We start from the raw sequence: 24,926 nt of genomic DNA on the forward strand, positions 1-24,926 counted from the left end.
GGCTGGGGCAGGGGGGAACCCAGCCAAAAGTCTACTACACTCTCAAGAGTTTCTAACATAATTTCTATCCAGACAAATAAGTATATTAATTACACCAGCTTCATTAATTTAAATATTTCCTATATTTAATATCCACTACAACATCAGTTCTGGTGGTGATATCTTTTTCTTTGGAACAAGTTATCACCAGGGTTTCACTGTATGTAGTACTCCCAAAGCGAGAGGTTTTTATAATTAACAGTAGTGTCACGTACTCTAAACGTTCAAAAACAAATAGAAAGTCATCAACTACATCAACACCTGAAAAACCTACTTCTGCCCATGTCTGTGTATGACACTAATAAAAAAAGCAGTAAAGCCTGTCAGAAAAAATCTGTTGAACAACTACCCTATCCACTAGGTACTTTAAATTCCATATGCAAGGTTTACTACTACATACTGTCCTGGAAGAATCAGATTTTGAAGTTATATATCTGAATTTAAGACACATCAGCACACCTTTTCCTCTACCTTTATTCTATACTTCTCTATTCTTATCACTGGCTGCCCCCAAAGTCTCCTGTGGTTTCCCAGCTTAAATACTCAAGGCAACAACATGTAACATGACATTCCCGAGAGCAGGAACAAGATGAATACTATCCATTGAGACCAGCAGTATCCTGAAGTTCCAGAAGCAAAATGTTCACTATCTACAGATTTTAAGAACTTTCTCAGAATACTACAGTTTGATAAAGAGGGGATTCTGAAATCTAGACATCTGCAACTTTAATACTTTCAAATAAAAATAAATAAAACTTTCAAATATCTTACTGAATAGATCCAGTTAAGCATAAGATACTTTGAGGGAACACAGCAACTTCCAGAAAAAAGTACAAAACCTGTTACATGATTCTTATCATCTTTTACATTCAAAGACTAATATGCCATTCAGAATATTTTTAACTAAAAAATTAGAAACATCACTTTGTTTTGATAGATAAACAGCTGATTTTTTTCAGGGAAGTAAAAAGACAGTGAATTTACCATGCCTATACAGCACAACACACGTCACTTCTGCTTTCATTAAAGGAACAGAACCCTTCATGCTGGTCCGTGAACTCCAGTATGCCTATTTTGACTTATGTGCATAGAAGACATAACAGAATGACTGGAAGTCACTAAAACACGGACTTCTGTTGCTTTTACAATCGCTGACACAGCCTTTGCCTCCTTTCTAGGCTCTACTGGACAAAAATTATTCTCAAAAATAAAACACATTGATCCTTTTAAGTATTTGAAGGCTGAGAGTATCTTAAAGCTACTTCAAATATCCCAAAAGACACACTCCTAGAAAAAGACTTTTCTTCAGGAACTTCTCAAGGTCTGTTTCAGTTTGAATAGACGATGACCTTAAGTATTTCGCAAAAACACTGTTTCGACTAAAACCCCAGAAGGCTTATCTGCATAACATTACAATTACACTACAACACATTTAAAGCGCTACTGAAAGTATTGTTAACTAATGGGACAGTCTGAGTTTAAATGAGTTAAAATCTGCATCCAAACAGCAGAGATTAAAAATACTCAAATATTCCCCTCACAGATCTATATTAATTTCAAAGGTGCTCTACAAATTAACAGTATAATGAATGAATTAGCAAACATACCATTTTTGTGGAAGAACCCAGTAAATGTAAGTTGCAAATGAGCAGACAAGCTAAACAGAAAAAAAGAAAGGAAATGTTAGATCAAATAAATATTTTCTTCTCACAGCAGCCACTCCATTCACCGCTGTTTAGGACAGGCCTACACAGGAGGCAATACTATAATTAAGTCATCCATCTTTCTAACTTGGAAACTGCCTGGATACAGCAATTGCAATTGATGCAGAGATGTAGACCAGTTTTCTCTTTACAGACTGATTCTCTCTGTGTATTCTATGACTTGATAATGAACTGAAAAAAAGAGTAGGGGTTTAAACACTACAGTAGGAAAGCATCGTCTGAAGACCTGAGATCTTGCCTTCACAAACAAACGTATTTCCTAGACATTCATCAGCAACAGAGAGGAGTTTTGGTGGAAATTTTCTAGAACTTCACCTTCAACCATGCACCTGGTATTGAATTTTTCTTTTTTTTTTTTTTTTTTTTTTTAACTAGTATTAAGTTTAGCAAGGAGAATCTTTACCATGAGGAAGCTATAGCCTTAGAAATAAAGATCAGCAGTCACATCAAGTCTGTGTCATCCACAACACATGCAATCAAAATAACAATTGCATGTTTTGTTTCACAGCACTGCTGCTCACAGCCTAGACTATTCTGCTGACTGTAGATGCATTTTATTTCAAATTGTTAATTTCAGAATACGTTTCAGCTTAAAGCAAGCTTTCATAAACCTAACATCAAAATGAGCCTCAAAAACACTTAGTATTTCTGAAGTATATAATATTGAACAAAATATGTTACACTAGAACACCACAGTACTGAGCACCTTCACTGACTTCTCCACAAGACACAACCTGACATTCAATGCCTGATTTTCAACTCAAACATTCCCAGGAGCACTGAGATGATTAGTGAAAGTGCCCAACATCTTGAGCATTCAAAACACTGCATCTATACCACCTCTCATCATTCAACCACTTTACTTTTCCAGACCAATTCCAGACTAACATTTTTTGACGGTTTTGAAAGCACAAAACCAACACACAAATCAGTATTATGACTGTTTTGTTTCAAGATTATCTTTATCCTTGAAAAGAGAATATTTACCTAGCAAGTAGCCACAATATACAGAGCAAATGATAATTAAGAAAAATAGTATCCAGTAAATCTATAAAACCTCTTAGAACACAAAATTTATACATTTGTTTCAGCAGACTACACTGCATCTAGCATGTCTGCCTCTGGAGTAATCTATAATTATTTGCAAACACTATGGAAAAAGAACAGCTGGTTAAAAACCAAGTGAAGACCACAAAAAACCCATCTCAACAGGTCTTCACACATTCAGCAACTTAGATTAATCTTTAAAAGATCTGAGTTTGTTTTAGAATTTCCAGAATGCTTTGTATTTCATGATCTATTCGGTATATTAAATAGAAGAGTTTTAGCAAATAATCTATAGTTTTTCTACCGGAAAAGAACACAAAGCCAAACTGCAGGACTAAACTAGATCCCCGACAGAACTGTATGGATTAGAAAAATAAAATATTCAGAAAGTCTTACAACGCATTGGTTAATTTCCATCATACATACTTTCACAAAAAGCTTAGGTGTTTAATTCGTACAGAAAGAAACTAATATGGGAAAAATAGATTATGGTCATCATCTATCACAAACACATTGTATGCCACATCACTTCCTGGTGATTAAGCTTTTCATACCATTTTATTTCATCACTAGGAAACACATCGAGAAACAACACAGCAGGCACATTTGCTATGCCTTCTTTTGCCATCATTACAAAGGTAGGCTAAGATGCAAATGAACTGAAATGCATCACTCCCAAGTTTCACATCTCTGCTGAACTTTGACTTTTGCCAAATACAATATGGCAAATTCAGCAAGAGTTCAGTATTTTTTTCTGAAGCACAGAAGTAAGACCTGATAAAATACAGAAACATAAAATCATTAAGGTTGGAAAAGACCGTCAAGATTGAGTCCAACGAATATTATACCATTGAAAATGTACATGAATGGCAACTTCTCTGGTACCTTGATTTGTATGTGATTGAAGCCTAACTAATCACCAATATTTAAATACAAGTTCTGGGAGAAAAAAAATCTCCTTAGATATGTACATTTGAAAGACCACAAAATGCAATACTGAGTTTTATCCAACATTTAAGTGTGTTATATAAACTCTTGTACAGAAAAAAATTAACATGACAAAACCAATAGGTACACCAGTATAAAGGTAATTACTATTTCACAATTAGAATTCACAGAACAAGCTGTCCCTCTAATGACAATTCCATATGGAATTAAGACTTGAAATTATCTGTTTGTTAAAGAGGGAACACTATTATTCAAATAGAACTATGCAAAGGTTCAACATGAGATATATGTGAAGTCTAACCACAAGAAAAATTTCAGACTAAGCAATATTTCTCACAAGAAAATCTGAAGGGAAAATTGAAAGTTTTACTGCCTTTAATAGAAACATTTTATAACTAATTATCCTATTATGGCTTGAGATAGGCAAGATCTTTTAAATATTGTTACGTTTCAGGGGGTTTTGTTTTGTTGTTGTAGGGTTTTTTTAAACCTAACTATGAACATAAGGTTAAACATAACAAGTATACAACCATATAAACCCCAAATAGTCTAACTTCATGGTAGTTTTCCCAAATTGCCCCCCTCCCTTTTTTTTTTTTCTCTAATTCCAACACACACAGATTTGTTACTGACACAACTGACAATCTTAAAAAAAAGTTAAGACAAATATCTATTTGACACTTCTATACACATTTTAAGAAACAGCAAAACAAATATTGGAAGTTTATCTTATATTGCTTTCTTCATGTTTTTAAGTGACCAGCACACAAACACACATTTTAAGATTTTGGAAGCAACATTTCAAACAGCAAATACCTTCTTTCTAATAATTACTCTTTATCACTTTCATTTTATCAGTCAAAAAGACTCACAGGCTGCCCAGGGAGGTGGTGGAATCACCACCCCTGGAGCTATTAAAAAAATGCATAGATGCAGTGCTTAATGACATGGTTTCCTGGTGGAATTGGCATCCTGGGTTAACGGTTGGACTCCATGATCTCAAAGGCCCTTTCCAACTTAAATGATTCTATGACTTCTGATTTAGCACATGCACGTGCTCATTTGTACAGACACACACAAATACGTATGCAGGACAATACCTGTGAGATTCTTGTTCTCCCTTCATTTTCTCTACTTTTGATAACATATCATCTACTTTGAATGTTTTCCTGTGAAGAAAAAGCAGACAGAACAGTTTCACAGAGCCCCTACTCCCATAACATATAACAAGAAAATTTATTCAGCCTGAACTTTGACTTGAGTTTCAATCTAAAACGGTCTCTCTATATGATTTTAGCCTTCTGTTCAAAAAGCACCCTTTTCATACCTTTTTAGGCTTAGTAGCACATCCACGTTGTAGGTATATACAACTGCAATACAGCTTCTCAAGCAGTATCAAAATAATACAAAGAATTAAAAACATCTTTCAGAAGTAATCCTACTGCTCGTAAGTGTCATGTAACAGCACCATACTCCAACCTTGCAATGAACACGTCTAACCACATTTCAGCTTTGGTCAATGAAAATCTTCCCACTTTAGTAACACTTATACCTACTAGGAATTTACATGTCAGCTCTTCAGTTGTTACTATTTTAATCTTGAACATAATAATGAAAAACACTTTAAACCTTAGCTGACAGAACAGTTAAAACCTCAATTATAAAAAAACCCCACCTTCTTTCTCCACAAATTTATATTAAATGGACATAACACAAGGAACAGCAAATTCTGAAGCTACTTCTGGAGCACACTCACAGGAAATGGGGGGGGCAACAACCAATGACAAGAGTGTCACAGAGAATAATCACTTCAAATCATTTTTCTCCGTACTTCTGACATCAGTCTGTTCATGCTCATATGTTCAGCCTGTTCTACCATACGTGCAATTTAATGTTCATTGCTAAATAAAGTTCACTCATGAACAGACGTTATTTGAGTTCCCAGAATAGTCTTTCAGTTTTTCTTTAAAGGAAAAGTTAATGCCTGGACCTAGGTGCCAACAAAATTGCACTAGACGAGAGTGACAACGCAAGAGCTGTGGAGGCATCCTTCCTTTACATTTATGCTGTAGAGAAATGAAGTAATAATAAAATAAGCTGTTGCCAAATACTGGATTTCTTGGGGCCAGGGGGGAACACACGATGATGATGTGCTCTGGGGAAGTGGGAAGCGTCGCCTACAGAAATATTCTGACTGAAGAAACACTGATGTCATAACATTGTTCACATTCAGCATGTAATGCAACTGATTGATATAGTTACAAATCACACTGTCACCGAATAGTAACACTGGACAAGAAACACTAAGCAGGGCTGCAGTCAGATAACAAGGAGAAAAATAATTATGGTCTATGTGGTGATCACCGATTCAAAGCTCTACTCAGCCTAAAGTTCACACAGATGACAGATTCAAGAACTGATTCACCTAGACCAAAACATGGATTAACATGAACTTTGTGGCAAGTTTCAGACTCGAAGGTAAAAAAATCTCTGCCCGCACTCTGCCCAAGCTCATCAGTATCACAAAGCAGCACGCTTCTCTTTAGTAGGCTTTCTTCAGACTAAAGAATTGCTTAAAACAGCTCTAGAGCAAAGTTATGTCATCCTTGGAATATAAGCCAGAAGGCAGCTAGGAGACAAACATGTTTCAGGAATGGAGGAAAGTTTAACAATCTTTCATAAAATATACTAGTAACTGACACAGCTTGCATTTAATGTTTCTTAGCATTATTGACCTAAGAAAGAAAAACGACACAACCTTTCCTAATCTGAAATTCACATTAGTCAAAACAAGAGTCCCCCTAAAAAAAAAAAATGTTTGAGAAAAACTTTAAAAAAAAAGTAACCAAACCCCTCATTAAATCACTACTGTTCCCTTTGAAGTTAACTTGTAAGAAACATAAAAAACAGAGAAATGCCTTTCAACTGAATTACTATTTTTATGTTACCATGTTCCCATGCATAACAGACAAAATTTTTGGTAATGACCATCCCTATCACCCAGGATTTTCAAGACAGCATTTACTTGTGCTGCAAGTATGCGCATCTTGCGCATTCCTTTCTCCACCCACTCTTCCTCCAGTGAAGCACAGTAATAATTAACAAAGCATTAAAAGTCACATCACAACATGCCAATAAATAAAAAAATTATTCCTTTATCCACATACTGTATGGGAAGCAACTTCTATTAACAGTTAAAAATTCATTTCCAATGCCATCATTTGGTCTAATAATGTAGTGTAACACCTGAAAACAGACCCACAGGTGGAAAGCCCATTTTAATTCTCTATCAGTTAACACTTAACCAAAGCACATTGCCTCTCTAATGATAAGCAACTTCAGTACTTTTTTAGCCCAAGCTGACACACGCCCATTAACTTATTTCCTATCAACATGTCTCTGCACTCTAAGCATTCTCGTCTTTTATAAACACCTTCACAGCATTAAACACATGGATCAATATCAACAGATAATTTCTTGTAAAAATGCAGTTTTACTTCCCTACCTCCAAGTGACAAATTTGTCTGGCATTTTTCTCAGACTACCGTAGAGCTAGAGATAAAAGATGTGGAGCTATAATTACAGTTTTGATAGGTGAGTTCTATAAAGTTTGGAGATAAGTTCTTTATATTTCACATATGATACCGTTTACTGAAATGGCAATCAAAACAACAATTAGCAATTTTAAAATGGCAGAATTAAGACGTTTTAGGGGAATAAATAAATATACATGTATAGTTATGGTCCACATAAGCAAGCTAATCATGATGCAGTTCCAAAAGACACTTCTTTGCAAAGAGAACTCTACTAACACTTGCACTATACTGAAGCCAGTTACATATTTTTTTTCCCTAATATAAGCCTCACGATGACGTTCTACTCTAGTTTGGGTATTTTTCCTCTTTCAAACCCCCTTTTTCACTAGAATAACAGGCTCACACACCTTATTCTATTGAATGAAGAATGGCAATTAAGGTCTTGTTCGTATTTGAAAGTGTTTACAAGCCCAGATGAGCAAACAACTGTCCTGCTAATCTACCCTGTAAATTCAGTTGACTGTTTTGCCACTACATCTGAATAGTCCAAACTACCTTTAAATTCCAGCTTTTGTGGTTTTAACTAGGCTGCAAGAGAAGGACCACTGCACTGACAGAGCATGGAAAGGTGGGAGGGTGTAACCCAGAAGAGAACACCTTCGAAATTATTTTCTGTTTTTCCTCCCCCTCAACTATGGTAGCTCACTTCTGTTGCATTGTTGTGTTTTTACAAAGAAAACATATGAAATGTTTTACTTAATCTTCCTAAACGTATTTTGCCAGAATGATTTCAGGAAGTCAGTACTAGCGAGTGAAACGGTTATTAATCTGTCTGTTATTAGAACACCACCTCACTAAAACCACAGTTCTAAAACAAAGTGTTAAGGGAACTAGTAAAAATCAGTAGGTAGGTTTCAAAAAGAAAATAAGCATTACTTGCGCAGCTGAATCTGAACTGCAATTTGGAACAGTGGACAGCACAATGTACATGCAAAGTACCATTTCTTGTTTCCCAGCAACTACAGCAGATATCCAAAGAAACAGATTCAGGTAAAAGAACATACGCAATTCAATCAGCTATAAGTTAATGTAAGCAAGAACTTCCTGCTGCACACTTCTAGTTTAAAAACAAGCAAAGAAAAAAAACCAACACAAAACACCCTGAACATTATTCTTAAAATTTGGGCCTGCCTTATTTTGTAATAAGCAAACAATTCTCTTCGGTAACTTTCGTAAGAAAAAGCAAGCCGCAACTTCAAGTTTTTTTTTAAAAAAGAAATAAAATCTGATCATTACCCAAGTACCTGAAGTTGTATGTTACAGGTTCAATTTTCAAAACAAGTTATATTGTAGCACTAAAACTAACAGCAAGAACATTAAACAACATCCAAGAATGCCAAATACAGCTTCTTTAATTTAAATAAAAACATACAAATTCTACTGCTCAACAGATCATTGAAATATGACCTTCCTTAGATGCAAATAGTTTAAATTAGAATCGTCTGCATAATCAGATTTTATTGCTATTCCTTAAACGTTCACAATTAAATATTCCAGTCCCACAGCAACTGTTTCCAAGCTATAAGAACTTTAGTGTTAAAATGTTTTAAAATAAGTGTTCAGGCTACTAAAAAATCCCAAGTGTTACAACCAGTTTTCAGTGAGGGGGAAATAACTGAAAGGACTTAGCAATTCTGCTAATAATGTACACAGCACTTTTCACGCCGCAGTATATATATATTTTAACGTCTATTGAGATGCAGCTGTAGCACCTCACATGATAGGAATGTCTACTTTGCAATGTCAAAACCGAAGCCCATTTCTCAGATGTATCCAGTTCAAAGCAACCTTTTAAACATGTTGCTGGATTTTTTGTAAAGTGCTATGAACTGACCTCCTTCATTATTCACTTTTAAAATAATTACAGAAATAATCACTGGATACTTCCAAGACTAATTAAGAAAGCCAACAGTTTTGTGTTTGTTTTGGTTTTTTTTTTTTTTAAAAAAGAAGTGGTTAGGTTACAGTTTAAAATAAAATATTTGATATAATTATGATCAAGCATCATTGATTACCAGAGCTCAGACCTTGACCGTTTTTTTTTTTAAGAAGTTCTCCCCCAAAACAGAAAACTAACAAGGAAGTTAGTTAGCATTTTGCAGACTATCCACATTCAAGCACTCCCAGTATCAACAGAAGTCACAAGCATGAAGCCACACACACCCTTAACATTGCTGAGTTCTTTGGTTTCAGAAATCAACTGTAAAGCGATGTATACATTTTTTAAGTTATTAAAAAAGAAAAGGTAATGTTTTACACACCACATGAAAAGAAGTCACCCTTCACTATTTTCTGGATTTCTGCTACTTGCTTAACATTTTAGGAATACCTTTCAAAACCAATTTTACCTTTTGATATTTGTTCGGGAGTTTCTGTGGGACATGTAAGTGAGAGTTCTGTGCAAAAATATTGGCTGCAAGAAAAAAAAAAAAGGTTATGCTCAAATTAAAATTTCCTACAAGACTGAAGTAAAGGAGTGATAAAGACCAATTACTCACCGCTATTAGATTCCGGGTACGTAGAAATCTGTATATCTGTGTTGGTTCTAAGAAAAAGAAACACATGTTATCCAACTTGTTATACCCCCTGAAATACAGCCTTATAATGATAAAAGACATCTAATATAGCATGTTGATTTTATTTCGTTAAACAAGTTTACACATCATTTAAGTGAAGCATCACTGTGTCCAAAGAACTCCAAGTAAACAAGTCAAAGGTTACTCCACCTACTGTATAACACAAAGCAACTTCTTGTTTAAGCTACCATAAATCAGTAGTCACAACTCAACTATGACTGCTCCTGCTTTCCACAAAATACATTTCTTACTGGCTTTATATCATAAAAGGGCAGAAAAAGGTACCTCAACACATTATAACCTACTGTTGAATTGGTAAAGTTTCCTTCACGAAGTTAACAAACATAACCAATATAATACCAAAACTGTATATATTAAGTTTACATAGTCAGACAATTTTGTCTCTGATTCAGTTTCATCCTTCTGGAAAATACCAAGGTCACTTCTACAAGGTATCAAAACAAGAACAGGGACTGTCAGTTGACTATGACACATTACAGACCACGCTAGGAAATCAATTCCCCAAACCTTTCACACTCATAGGATCAGGAAATTGTTGAACCTGGTAAAGCAACTACAGTTTCAAAGCACAAACAAGGGAGGATAATACAGCCATGCCAACACGAAAGGGTAGCAGCATCATTTGAAATAGGTGCAATAACTGAAGTTGAAAAGATCAAGACTTGCCTACAGAAAAGAGGACCTTAAGTTCGGTTTTAACCAATTCAGTGAAATCAAGACAAAAAAAGGTTTTTGTCTGGATCAGGCTGTATCTAACAAGACCTCCAACCTAAACTGAAATACACCCTTTTTAACTGAAATAAAAGCCAGCCTCATTAGGTAATGTCAACAAGAAACTTAGAAATGACTGCATACAACACATTAGTGGAGAAAAAGAGAATGGACAATGCCTTGATGCCTATGCTAAGGCTGCTAACACTGCCTCCACTTCCCACATAAAGAAAACAAACAACTATATTTTAAAGAAATATAAAACTTTATTTTCATATGACTGCAAAACATTTATTGCAAATAGCTGGAAACCTTATTGTGATTTATGGAATTCCATGATTAAAGTGAAAGACGACAGCATTTTATGTCCTTTATCCCTTTTTAAAGATAGGATGCAGCCTTATTTCTACACTTACAATTACAAGACCCCAAAGAATCTATTATTAGAGACATACTATTATTAGAGACATACTATTATTAGAGACATACTATTATTAGAGAAGAAAATCTTAAAATTATCCCAGTATTTCCTTTTAGAAGTCTGATGAAAACCAGTAAAATTCTCTTAGTGCAAATTATCATAATAAAATCTCTACTTTTCAAATCAAGATAAAAGACAGGAAAGAAAGGAACTAAGAAACATGCAGTTTGCTAGAGACCGAAAATACAGAATAGTCACCACTTTTAAAGAAATACCCCAGGTTTTTTTAGTGGTCAAAAGAGCATGACACAATTATAATCTAGAGAGGTTTGAAAACGTTAAATTAGATTCAGAAGGATGCAATTTAATTCAAAGACAGTGCACTGCTGCACCGACTTTAGTTTTCCCAAGCAGCAAAATTCTGAAACACGCATTTCAACCTGCAGACAGACATACGTTTCACAAGTTCGTATTACCTAGCAAAAGCTTAAAATAAATATTTTATCTTTTTCTAGCATATGACCTTGAAAAAGGACAAAAACATTCGGGAAGAACGTGATTCAATACATACTACATGTATTCAGATTTTCTAATCCACTATTTACTTACTGCAGTCTTCCCACGATATAGAGTTGACACACTACGACACATTTATACTGTAAGTTACTCCTGATCACTACCTGCCCTGCTCTGTGCTTCCCTTGTCTGACAGAGGCGTGGGCAAGAGAATTTTTCCCCCCTTTTCGGACACCGACACGGTGCAAGCCTCTTAAAACTCGTTCGGCACTTCACCTATCTGCAATACAGTATGTATTGAACACTGAGCTTTGTTAACAAGGCTAAGGTTCAAAGGACCCCACATTATTAAGGGTCTGAGTCACCATCAAAAGCTCCAACGCTTTCTCACCGTCACTGTCTATAGCAAGGGAGTGTGAGCTGTGACAGCACCAACACCAGAACAGGATCGTACATTCAGTAGGGCATTAAAAATTTCCTTCAGATCCTAGCAATTGAACAGAAATCTTTTACTGTAAGTTTACTGTTACACTGTGCTTCTGAATCAGACCTCCAAAAACAACTTTCTGGTGCATCCAAGGGGCTTTTCCTCCTATCTGGAGCCGCCACAGGGTGATCAGTAGGTCGCAAAGGTCAATTTCCAATACAAAATCTCAACTAAGGGACAATTATTGCCAGACAAAGAGCCAAGTACAGTGAAGTCTTCATCACATCCTGCCCCCGAAAGGGGCTCGAATGGCAGCCGCCAGGGAGGGAAGCGCCTCCTGGCTCCCGGCTCCCCCGCGGGCTGCTAGAGGAGGGCAGGGAACCGGCCGCCCCGAAAGCCCGACGGGAACTGCGACTGAGACACCAAGTTCACGGGCTGGGCGCAGCCGCACGCCCCCGCCCCGCAGGCAGCGGGCCCCGGCCCCGGCAGCCGCTCGCCGCCCTGCCCGCACACCGGCCCCCGGACCTCGCTTCCGCCCCAGGCCCGCCGGGCCCCCGCCTCCCCGGCCGAGCCCCCTGCCGGCCCCGCGCCCCCGCTCCGGTCCCAGCTCCCTCCCTCCCCCGACCGTGTTTACCCCCGGAAGCCCCTACTCTCCACAGCCCTCCCCTCCTCCTCCTCCCGCCCTTTCTGCGGCGGCCCCGGCCGGTCCCGCCGGCTCGGGCCCCTACTTCCTCCCCCGGCCCGGTACTCACTCTCGAAGGCCTGAAGAAAGAGCTCGTGGTCGGCCTGGATCTGCTCCATCTTCGGCTTCTTCACGGGGGGCAGCGCCGCCGCCGCCGCCGCCGCCGCCGAGGAGGCCGAGGAGCCGCCCGAGTAACCGCTTCCTCCGCCGCCGCCGCCGCCGCCGCCCGCGGCACCACCGGATTTACCGCCGGGAGCCGCCGCCGCAGCGGAGCCCCCGAACCCCCCGCCGCCGCCGCCTCCGCCGCCTCCGCCTCCTCCTCCGGCGGCGCCGCCAGCGGAGCCCGAGCTGGGCCCCGCACCTCCACCGTGCTTCTGAGGAGCCATGGGCCTGGCCCCCGAGAGGGCCCCGGCAGGACGGAGACCGAGCGGGGAGGGAGGGGGCGGCTGGGGCGGGTGGGGTGAGGAGGGGGGAGGGGAAGCGCCGAGCTCCAACTCCTCTAAGTCTCCTCCGCTCCGCTCTCCTCGGCGCTACGACCAGCCGAACCCGACGACCACGACGCGCCCGCCTCCCCCACTCGCCCATTGGCTCCGAAGATGGCGCCGCACCGCCGCATTGGCCGGCGCGGGGCCCGCCCCCGCGTGACGCACGGATGGTTCTGGAAGAGTTTGGTTGGTCGGTGCGCTTCGCCGCTTGGCGCTTCTCCCCTCCCCCTCCTTTGAACTGAATTCGCGGGAAACGCCGCTCGCCCTCCGGCGCGGGGCATGCTGGGTAGAGCGGGCCGTCTCCGCCTGCCGCCCGGAGTTGTCCCTCGCCTCCCGGCTCCTGCCCTGGCCCCGCGGCTCTGCCCGCCCCCGCCGGGCTTTCCGTTCGTGCCCCAGCTGGACTGTCCGTGCCCCTGCCCGTGGCTGCGCCCCTTTCCGAGCGCCATGTCCCGCTGCTTCCGCGGCCGTACAGGTGCCCCTCTCGCCTGAGCGGAGTTGCCCCTTGCGGACGGCGTCCCCGAGGGAGCGCTCAGCTGCCCGCAGGAGCTGCGGCACCGTCGTTGAAAGAGCCAAGTTATTCGAAATAGAGGCTTGGGTGTAAGTCGGTATCCGTTTTTGGTAAAAATGGTTAACGCTGGGTCAGACGTGAGGTGCTGCTGGTATCCCGTAGTTTTAACTTTAGTTAACCGTGAGGTTTCCTCAGAGGACAGCACAAGAAATGGCCCATAGGTGCAATAAAACGTTTCTGGTTTTATTCCCACCTTTCATTGCTTAGTGAGAACCCGCGGAGTCCATGGGGTAATAAAAGTTGTGCTGCTGTGGCTATCTTCGGAGCCCTGACCACTGGCCCTGGACGCTGAGCCACGCGTTCGGGTCGGGCCTGCAGGGCAGAAGCCTGGCTGCCTCACCTGTGTGAGAAAATGTGATAGAGTCCAACTGTGCAATGAGAAAATTCAGCAATGGCTTTATTTAATTAAGTCCTTATCAGTGGTGCGGCAAGCTTGATATGTAAAAGGCTTTGACAGCCATCGCGTTCTATTTGCTTTCTTTTGCGAAACTTTTCGAGAGTACAAGGTAGGGGAAAAATGGTTTGTGTGTGAAAACACAGCCTTGAATTTTCAAACCAGATACAACTGCGATGCTGGCACTATACTATCTTGGTTTATTTTCTAATTCTAGTGTTAAGGAAAATGAACTGAATGATAATAGTTAAGAGGAAAACCATATGTTAAAAGTCAGGTGTGCTGTAAATGTGCCTTACATTATCAACAGAGAGGGATTCTAATGTGATGTCTCAATTGTCTGTTATTAACCTTACTATGTTTTAAGAAAATGTACGTATATACACAAGTCTTCATCGGCTACTATTTCCTCCCCCATCTGATTTTTTTTTTACAGTTCCTCAATACTTATTTAATATCTGAAACTTTCTTTTTATTTTTCAGTGTCCTCCCCTCTTTTTCTCTTTTCTGTCTTTCATGTTTGTTTTGGGAAGATCTTTTCCTCCCTTGTGCTTTTTTTTTTTTTTGTTACTCGTTTTCCTTACATTTTTGTCAGGCATTAATGTTTTACACGCAGTCTTTTCTGTGATTTGCTTAAACCTTAATTTTATTACATTTTTAGAAATTAATCTTTGTACCATTTAACCTACATTCTGTTTTTCTTCCCTTTTAACAAAAAGTGCTATTTCTAAAATACTGTTATACATTTTAGAGCCTGCTTCTCCTAATTGTCTCTGCTTAGTATTCCAGTTTCTTGATCTTCTATTTCCTACTAAATTTCTCTACAGCCACTTCTTGTTGCTGAATATACTTTTACTTACTAGCAGCAGCAGTGTTTAATGCACTGTACATTTTTGCAGACCCTATGTGTAGCTTCTTTGCTCTTAATGCCAGGGGACTTCTGGTGAGCCTTCTGATGCATTGGGTATTTGCCAGTCTTCTGAACTCATAGGCTTGATATCAGCAGTACACCAAATTAAAAAAAATCCAGGGTTGATCTTCGGGCCAGCGACACCCAGTGCCAAGTGACAAAAGGTAACAAATATTGCAGTATGTGTGAGAAAGGCTCCTATTTTGTCCTTGGAAGTTGTTTATTGCCTAAAAGCTATTCCTGTTTCTTCCCCACTGTTTACAAGCCTCTGCTGCTTCTGGTGGCTCATCCTTCTAAATTTCAAAACCAGGAGGAGGAGCCAGAGGGCAACTTTCCAAGCAGGAGTAAGAAAGATAATTAGGCAATTAATCTCTGGCATTGGAGTCGGATATGCTTGTGAACAGAAGAACTAAGGATGAGACTCTAGCCTTGAATGGGACAGGACATCACAGCGCAAAATGAGTACATACAGAGAGCCCTCTGGAAACTGTTAAACAGTAGAGCTTCGATAGCTTGAGCCCATTTTCCTTAGTTAATAGACAGACCCTTCATTTTTAAAGTTGTTTAGATCTGCTGCTGCTCTGGGCTGTTCATATGTACTTAAAGAGCATAGAGTATGGTTGATACGTTCAACTGAAAGAGCCTCAACAGCTCTGAAATGTCATATTTGGGGCTTCATAGTATGGATGGCTAGAAAGAGTGCAGGGCATAAAATAGCAAGTAACTTACCTTGCAGAGTTAGAAGCAAGAAAATACATATTCCTTTTTAGAAAGTGGAAATCATTATGGTTTCTTCAGAAATGAGCTGTGGCATAAGACTGTTATGTCCTTGACCTGCCTGATAATATAGACCCCTATAGATTTTACAATGCACTTGTTAAAAAAACATAATTTTAAATTTTTTTCTTGTTTATGTATACATCAGGTAACACAAAGAAGTTGACTGTATTTAGCAAATGACAGGATAGCTACAAGCCAGTAAAAATATGTTTTCTAATAAAGTAGTAAAAAAAAAGCAGTGAAATATATTGTACCTTACTGAAATTGATATTAACTCATAAAATTAAAAAAAGTAAAGGATTATGACAACTAGTGTATTTTTTTGCTATAGGTATAGAAAATATCCTACAATAATGCAAAAAAGGGCAGTTTAATTAGTTTAATATGATAAATGGCAGAAACAATCATTTGCAAACCAGGGTTGCTATTGGAACAAACCCATGGTAGTAAAAGCAGAAGTAGCTGGCAGAGGTGCTTTTATGATATATCAGATTTTATGTCTTGAGATGGCCAATCCATTCTTGTTTTCATGTACTGTTAATGGGATTTGCATTTTATATCCCAAAGATCAGGTTTGTCTTCTGCAGATTGACAGCATATGCTACTTCTAAATCCCTTTTTCCTAAGGCTTTTTGCTGCCTGTACCTACCCAGCATTCCTGTCATCTTGAAAGGCTAAACTGCAGCAATTTTTACCTTTTCAGATATGTATGAGTAAGTGCACACATATTTTATAGTACTTTATGACTTTTTTCTTCATTTCATAGTAACATGCTTTTCTTCGTTGTCTGTAGTACCCCTATAGCTATCCTACTTAACTTTCCAGCTTCCAGTTCTCCAGATTACTATACCTCAGCACAGGAATATTTACAAAATAAATCCTTACTGTATCTCAGCACAGGAATATTTACAAAGTAAATCCTTTTCTAAAGGGGAAATAAATACCTCTGTACTTGGGAGCTCAGTCTAAATGAAAGTTCTGTCAGTATAATTATACTCTTTTGCTCACATCTTTAAACATGGGTCTGTCTATATTGTCAATAACTACCTAAATACTACTACAGATCTAGCTTATCTTCTGAGAACTTATTTTTAAATATAACTGGAACAAAAGAGTAGTGCTTAGTAGGTGGGGATAAACTTTTGGTCAATCTTTTTTAAAAATTGCTTACAGATTCAGGCCATCATGAAAGCCAGCGTCAGTATTTATTAGGGAGCACTCTTACATCACATTGGTAAGGAACTCAAGTTTGCTATTGAGGGTGTTGCTGAGGAGAACAAATCCACATTAAGTGTCTCCGGGTAGCTCCGTTTTGTTATTTTGGCCTCGAGCCAGTGACCACATTCAGTGGAATCCAAGGGCATCCAGGATGGAGGAGACCTTACACACTCCACTTCTGTGGTTACATCCGAACTTTACTACTTTCTGTTTTCATGCTTCCAGGTTCTCCTTCCCACTCTGTCCAGCCCACCAAACCCAGGTGTTCCACAGTTTCTCACCCAGAGAAGGAGAATGCATAAATGCAGTAGAACTGAGACTTCATGCATAGATGGAAGATATGGGTCCCACAGCTGCATCACTGTACTCCAAATACAGATCCATTTCAGTGGCATCCCTTTCTTTCACTTACATGAACAAACCTCACTAGATGCTGAATTAATTCCAACTGCAGTATTTACTAAACCATTTTTCAGAATAAAGACATCTTCTTTATTTCAACATTAATTTAATGTTGATCAGCAGTAACAGGCCATGGAAATAATTAGATAAGCTACTCTTCCTTACCTGCTTGGAAAGCAAAAGTCAACTCCCACTTGGTGTTTTCCCAGTCTGTAGTCAACAGAGGCTACGCAGTATTGCAACCGGAGAAAGGGAGCAGCTACAGCTGTCTGGATAACAGCGTGAGAGTGCGTAGGTGGAGTACTGGGTATATTTAGGATGGCAGGATCATATTTGCTGTTTGGGTGGCAGCTCTGTTTCGCTTCGGTTTTCTGCACGTTAATGTCTAGTGCTGCCCTGTTTTTATAAGCAGGGAACTAAGAAAAGGGAAAATAAACTTTACTTGTAAGGGAACAGCTGTAGTGAAGCGAGGCAAAGGGATGAGCTAAGATCTTACACAGCAGTCTAAGTGTTCTGACGTATAGCTATGAATGTGGTATGTGCGGAAGATTGACAGAGCAGCCACTTGTGATTCTCATTCATGTGTTTTTGGCTGAGGACTGCTTTTGTACAGAGCTGTTCAAATGTATTCCAGGAGCACAGTACTCCAGGAACTTGGCCCTCAGGGAATCTTAATGCACCCATAATGCACAGCTTTCAGTAAGCAGGTTGCTTATGTGTCTTGAGTTATTGTAGAGAGTGAAAAGTGAATGCACAGTATGTTTTGCACCATTGAGTAACCTATCTTCTGCATTCACATGGTGTGATAACTATTTGTCATTATTGCTTACTAGAAGTGTGTGCTCAGGAGTTGTTTGTTGGAGTTCTCTTAGTGATGTTTTAATGTCTCTTTCATGACTCTTTACAGTGAAAATTATTTCCTGATTTTCAGTTAATGTTTTATTTTTGATTGGTAGCTTTATAGCAGTAGTGTTTGTCTTTACTGTTCAGATAGTAGACTAAAAATACCAGAATTGTTTCAAAAGTATTATGAAAAGCCTAGGCCCAACATATTAATTTGCTCTAGAAAGGCAGGACATCAATTTAAGTGTAAGCCCAGAAATGTACCAACAGTAAAAACATTAATTACAGAAAAATAAATCTCCTACAATGAAATAAACCAAAAATGTTTATAGGGTAAAAGCAGTAAATACAGGATAACATCCACTTAGTTTTAAAGACAGTCTAAAATAAGATCTGTATTCATATAAGTTTGGATCAAAATCAGAAGGAAGTGTCTGCTGAAAGAAAACAAGGTAATGTTATTCACCTGTGTTAAAACCTGAATAAATTCCATGTGTCACTGAAGACTCCATACGTAGGAAAAGGACTCATGGAGTCTCTGTGTAGAAGGACTGTTGTTGCTCAGTTTTGCTCACGCAACACTCGGAATAGACCTTTATCTGGCTTACTTGTCGGTCTGTGCCCTTCATTTTGAATGTCTTCATCAAATTTATAAGTGTTCAAAAAATGGAAGGTGCTTGAGGTGAGGTATATAAAAGTTCACGTCCCTTTTGACCTCAGAAACTGTGGATCTTTGTTGTGAACCCCCTTTTTAAACTTGAGCTTCAGAAAAGAGAATTGTAGACTTTTAATATTTTAATCCAGAATTGTTTGCCTTTTTGACAGAAAATCTGTAGATCTCCTGTATATGATAAAGTCTTAAAGGCATGGTTTAGTGGTGGACTTGGCAGTCCTGGGTTAACGGTTGAACTTGATCTTAAAGGTCTTTTCCAACCTAAATGATTCTATAGTTCCAGGTCACAAAAAACACCTACACTGGATTATGTTTAATGTATGATTCCAAACAAAATACACAGAAAAAATAAAAAAATGCCAGATTTTGAAGTTTGAATGCTTAATACTTGGAAATGGAACAGGACTCATGCTAGTTCATACTGTAATTTCAGAGATCCAGCATGTGTAGTACTTGCTGCAGAACTATCAAAAAATAATTTTAAATGAACTTTCAGGAATTGTGTTCTCTGGAGTCATGGAAACTGTGAAAGATACAGCAACTGAAAAACTTTTGATGGAAACTTAATTATTAAACTGAGAAATACAGAGGAGAAACTGATGGAAGATGGGAGAATTAAGTCAGTTACAGGTGAAAGTAGAAGTTTCTCACCAAAAAGTCTGATGACAGGGCAAGAATGAAAGCTTCAGTCAATCAAAAGGAAAAATAGGAGGATCAAAGAATATGCCAATAGATAGTAAAATGAAACCTCAGATTAATTAGTTAACAAATTAATTTCAGCTTTAAGTAAGAGGTAAGTTTTAACAGGACCAATTCTTTTTTTTTTTTGTGGCTAAACCAAGTACAGCTTAATAAGATGAGAATTTTGAATTTTGTCATCAGCAACTACTTAAATGATAAGATCAGGGCAGAAACTATTTCCCCAATGTTTTCCACTTAACACAGGTATACAGAATTCACACACAAGAGAGTTTACCTAAGTGTTTCAAATGAAAGTTAACATGTTGTCTGTGGTTTTATGTGCTAGATGTTGCTTCAGAAGGCTTTTACAAGGGTTTATCTTGTTTTCAGAATGCTGCTTGGGATACATAATTCTGCATGCTACAATCTGAATTATCCATACTCTTGAAGTAGTTTTACTGGTTGTTGCCGTGACTGTGGTCGAAGTGCTATTACCATGCTAAACGCATCTCCACAGAAGGACGTGAGAAACATAGCGGGAGGCAAATTGTGACCAATACTAATCCCACTTTTTGGAAGGAGAAATAAATGTATATGTGGCATAATTTGTGGTCTTTCCAGCTTAATTGATGCTGGTACTGACATCTTTGTGTTTAAAAGATATAAGGCTTTGCTCTGAGCAAGTTTTATCTTTACCTTCCTTGTTACTTATGCTAGTAACCTAAGGTCACCCAATCTAGGTCACCTAAGGACATGCCACAATTTCATCTACTCTTTAAACCCAGGCAGGTTAGTGAGGTGCATCAAGATTAGCATGAGACTGCTCTCCAGAGCTCTGGCAACAATCGTGAGTGCAAATGTATGTGTAAGGAATAATTAAATTAAAGGTAATTAAGCAATACATTTCATGGTGTTGACAGTTTGGGAGTATGTAGGAGGAGATGACTGATGTAGTTTTAAATTGTTGAAATGTGACTGGCATTCCATTGGATTATGAATTGGCAACTAGAATATGATGACTGACTAGTTATAACTGCCCTGCTGCATTTAGACAGACTGTCAACTACTCTACAGCCAAATGACAAAACCAAATTAAAAGGCACACTTGTAGCCACTACTGTACAAGCCCCTGGAGACTCTGAATAAACAGATGGATCTTGTATTGAGTACCAGATGTGAACTGGCAAGGAAACAATTCCAGAGGCGTCATTCCCCTTCACTGAAAATTCCCTGTATATGGATGTTCAGATCTGGGGGCAACTGAGATGAAACAGAAAGCCTCAAAATGAGTAGGAGGAAAAATCTGATTCATAAAAATTGAAGTTCAGAGCTAATGCAGAGAAGAAAGTAAAGGTCTTGCCTTTTTTAAGAGACTATATGTAAGAGTAAATTGTCACATAATAGTTCTGTTAAGGCATTGAATGAAAATACTATTTTGGGGGTTTCTTTTTAGCAATGATTGATATGCAGAAGAGATAAGTGAGTCAATGAAATTCTGGAAAGCATTCAGATCTAATGCTGCAGGGTAAGGGCTGCCAAGCAGTAAGAGTAAAGCAATGCATTGGCAAAGACAAGCATTTGTCTATCAGAATGGAAAAAATAATATTTGTGTAGGATGGGTACATGTACCAGTATTAATGTAGGTATGGAGCAGTCCAACTGACCAATTGCATAGTCTTAAATATAAATTATTGGAGGTTCAGAGTGGAAATGTGAAACCACTTTTTATGCAGATTGACTGCTAAGTTTGGCAGAAGCAAAACCAAATTGTCATGTAAATTGCTTTAATTACAAAACTAGAGAAGTTAATATAGTCTGAAGTTTGGATTAGTTTCTTTTTGAGAGTAAATTCCAAGCTGCTTTATTAACAGATATATTCATGTATTTTTAAACCAAAGCTCCACATGCTCAGTAATATGTTTTGAGGGTTTTGTTAAAAATGATGAACCACTGGCTCAGCTGAAGTCAGTGCAAGTTTCCCAATTATTTTCATGAGGTCAGAACATCACTCTCATTGTTTAAAAGGCATCTCCATATATAGTATAAGTTAATATATAAAATACTGTGTATCTGGTGGCATCTTCTAAAAAGCTGTAATTGTTTGTGCATTCAGGCAGTAAAATAGCAGAAATAAATAAGATATAGATATCTATTTATAATTTAAATATTTGCCTTACACACATTCACTATCATGCATTTTAATGTAGGCAAGACTTACAGAAAAAACACTTACTATTCCTAATTCACAATATATCCATTGCTTGCAGACTCTATAAATATTAAGCTGCAATAGCTTGCCAGAACTTCTCCTGCAAGGACCTACTGATGGAGTTTTTCTGAAGAGGCTTCATAAATGAAGCAGCAGCAGCAAATTGAGTGACCCTACAGGTGCAATCTGCATCAGTTGTCTCTCCAGTCTTCCCAACAAGGTTTGTTGAAACTCTGTATCACAACGTCTTTATTGGAAATGGATCCCTCTCTTAATTTGCACTGATGCATTTGGAATGTCAGCTTCCAAAACAAGGCACATGGGAGGCATTTAAAGTAGATTTTTTGAAAGGAAAATGAACAAAGAACATGTCAGGTTCCATTTTGATTTGCATGACAAATCCAGCATGCAGTGTTCTGGTGGGTCGGGCTGGGCTTGCCTGCCATTCACTGCATTTGTCACTTTGGTTTGAACACTTCTGACAGTCCGTTATGTTAATTGTTCTAAGGGTTGTTTTGCTGGGGGAAGAAGAGGAAAGGCATTTGTATTTTTGTACTTTTTCCATTTACAGGAAAGGGGGGATATCTGAGGGAACAGAAAATGTTTTCAATCAGTTTGTGATCTATTTTATTTGTAAATAATCCTGTGAGGTCATCAACAAGTTCAGTATTTTAAACTTACTCACTCTGTGTGTGTGTTTTCAGTGGGAAATACTAGTCCTCTAAACTAGAAACCTGGGGAGTCTATTGTTTTGGTGCACACCATTCTTTCTTTCTTTGAGTCCCGCAGTGATGGGTCCTGCAGAGTGGTTTGTGCTATGACTGTGTGCTTCTATCGGATGATATTGTGGGGCTTTGACAAGTGCTAACAAGGGATTTAATACTCTAAGATGCATTGTTGGACACACATTGTTACCGGTATGCAGATAGTATGTGAATAACTTGCATGTATCAAAGACCTGTTGGCAGATACGTGTATATGGCTGAATTCTCCTGGAGTCACAATTCAAGGTGGAGGTTGCTGTTGCCCCTTAGGGTACACACACTTCTCTATCATCTAGATTAAAACAGTCATAGATTGTTTGGTGGTGGGCTTTGAGTTTCAAAGTTCCTAACTGACTGCAGGTGGCACAACACTGTAGGCTGATCACAAAACAGTGTTTTCAGACTGATAGAACGATCAACCTTAAAGTTTGAGAAGACTGCTGTTTATGTTTGTATCTCTCTTTTGCAGCTGCTTCTGTTTTTCAACCAAAGGAGAGCTTAGTGTTTAAAGAATGAGGAGAGCAAGAAGATAGAAATAGAATATCCCAGAGGTTTCCAGGTAATGACTGACATCTATCTACCTTTTAAGCTTTGCACTCCTACACTGCATGTGGTGTTCTCATTTACATGTTGTGATCTAAGTGCACCATGATAGATAAGCTCTAAATACAGAATGCTTTTGTAATATAAAATCACGCAATGAGATGCAGAAATATGAAAATAAATAAAGTCTGGGCTTACATGGGAATCTGTTTGAGCTGATGCACCTCAAAAAAAAGTCACATGTGATATAATTAATAAGTGTTGCTGATGATTATGAATAATACTCTTACACCACCACTTTGAGAAGGATTATCTGTTGTCTGCTTTACTGAAAGCTGAACTCAATGGGAGGTGAACTCACTGAAATTTAGGTCCAAGAGATTTAAGGCTTTGGCTCAGAAGCAAGGATGGCTTGTGCTGGGATGGCTTGCGCTGGGATGGCTGTGCTGATCCCCCCTCTGACTCTCCAGCTGTCCTTGCTGTGGGAAGCTCCTCTTTCCACTGCAGGGGTGGCTCAAGTACTCTGAGGCAGCTGCTGGATTTTGCCAATTCTATTGTGAATATGCGAGCATATCAAGGTGTAATAGCACTTGATAGCACTGTAATATACAAAACCATAGACTGTGGCAGTTCAGTGTAGGACATGGGAGCCTCTAGGGTGGACAGCCTACATCAGGAAAGGCTATTGTCCTTTCCAGGTGGGTAACCGATCCCTTCACATGACACAGCTGCGATTCAGAGCTGCCTCAGTCACTGAGCTCTGAACGCAGTAGTCTGTAGTTCTTGGTCTTGTGACTGGAAGGTGCCTCTCAGTTTCCTGGTGACTTTCCTGTTTTGATCACTTCTTGGAAAATAGCGTCGCTATTTGTAAGTTTGCAGATGACACCAAACTGGGTGGGAGCATCAATCTGAGGGTAGGAATGTTCTATAGAGTGATCTGGACAGGCTGGACCAATGGGCCGAGGCCAACTGTGTGAGGCTGTCCTGATTTCGGCTGAGATAAGAGTTAATTTCTTTCTTATTGCTGCGGTTTGGATTTGGTGTGAGAACAACATTGATAACACTGATATTTTTAGTTGTTGCCAAGTAAAGTTTATGTAAGTCAAGGAATTTTTAGTTTCTCAGACCTTGCTAGTGGGAAGGCTGGAGTGGCACAAGAACTTGGGAGGGGATACAGCTAGGACAGCTGACCTGAACTGGCTGAAGAGGTATCCCGTGCCGTGGGACACGTGGACATCATGCTCGGTGATAAACTGGTGGGGTTGGATGGGGCCGGCCAGGCATTGCTTGGGGAGGGGCTGGTCATCGGGTCACCAGGTGTTGAGCAATTGTATTGTGCATCACTTGTTTTCTTTTCTCCCTTCCCTTTGGATTCCATTCCTCTCCTCTTCTCCCTCCTTTTCATTATAATTGTTTTTGTTGTTATCGTTATTATTGGTTTTGTTTTATTTCATTTCTCAACCCTCGAGTTTCACATCCCTTTCCAATTCTTCTCCCCATCCCTCTGGGATGCTTAGCTACTGGCTGAGGTTAAACCGTGAAAGAGGTTCAGCGAGGCTGGGCGACAGGCCCTGCGCTCGGGTCACGACAGCCCCGCGACGTCCGTACCCATAACGGCTCTGCTGCCCCGGGGCCGTTCCGTTTGGTACCGGTTTCTGGTGTGAGCAGCCACCGTGGCGCTGCCTGCCCGCCCCGGGGTCGCCTCGCTGCGCCGTTGCCGTTTGCCGGCAGGGGGCGGTAGAGCGGCG

General features: G+C 39.4%; 1 protein-coding gene across 1 annotated transcript in view; it reads right to left on the reverse strand.

The window, feature by feature from the left end:
- SUZ12 (SUZ12 polycomb repressive complex 2 subunit) overlaps positions 1-13,243 on the reverse strand; it is a 31,588-nt gene extending 18,345 nt beyond the window's left edge. The window contains exons 1-5 of the mRNA XM_037406123.1: positions 12,779-13,243; positions 9,853-9,899; positions 9,703-9,767; positions 4,859-4,927; positions 1,647-1,696 (exon numbers count right to left, since the gene is read on the reverse strand). Coding sequence (XP_037262020.1) covers positions 1,647-1,696; positions 4,859-4,927; positions 9,703-9,767; positions 9,853-9,899; positions 12,779-13,094 — 547 coding nt within the window. The 5' untranslated portion in view covers positions 13,095-13,243. The remainder of the gene's footprint in view (positions 1-1,646; positions 1,697-4,858; positions 4,928-9,702; positions 9,768-9,852; positions 9,900-12,778) is intronic.
- Between the last annotated feature and the right edge of the window lie 11,683 nt (positions 13,244-24,926).

The sequence above is a fragment of the Falco rusticolus genome, chromosome 1 (assembly GCF_015220075.1).
Source record: "Falco rusticolus isolate bFalRus1 chromosome 1, bFalRus1.pri, whole genome shotgun sequence".
NCBI lineage: Eukaryota > Metazoa > Chordata > Aves > Falconiformes > Falconidae > Falco > Falco rusticolus.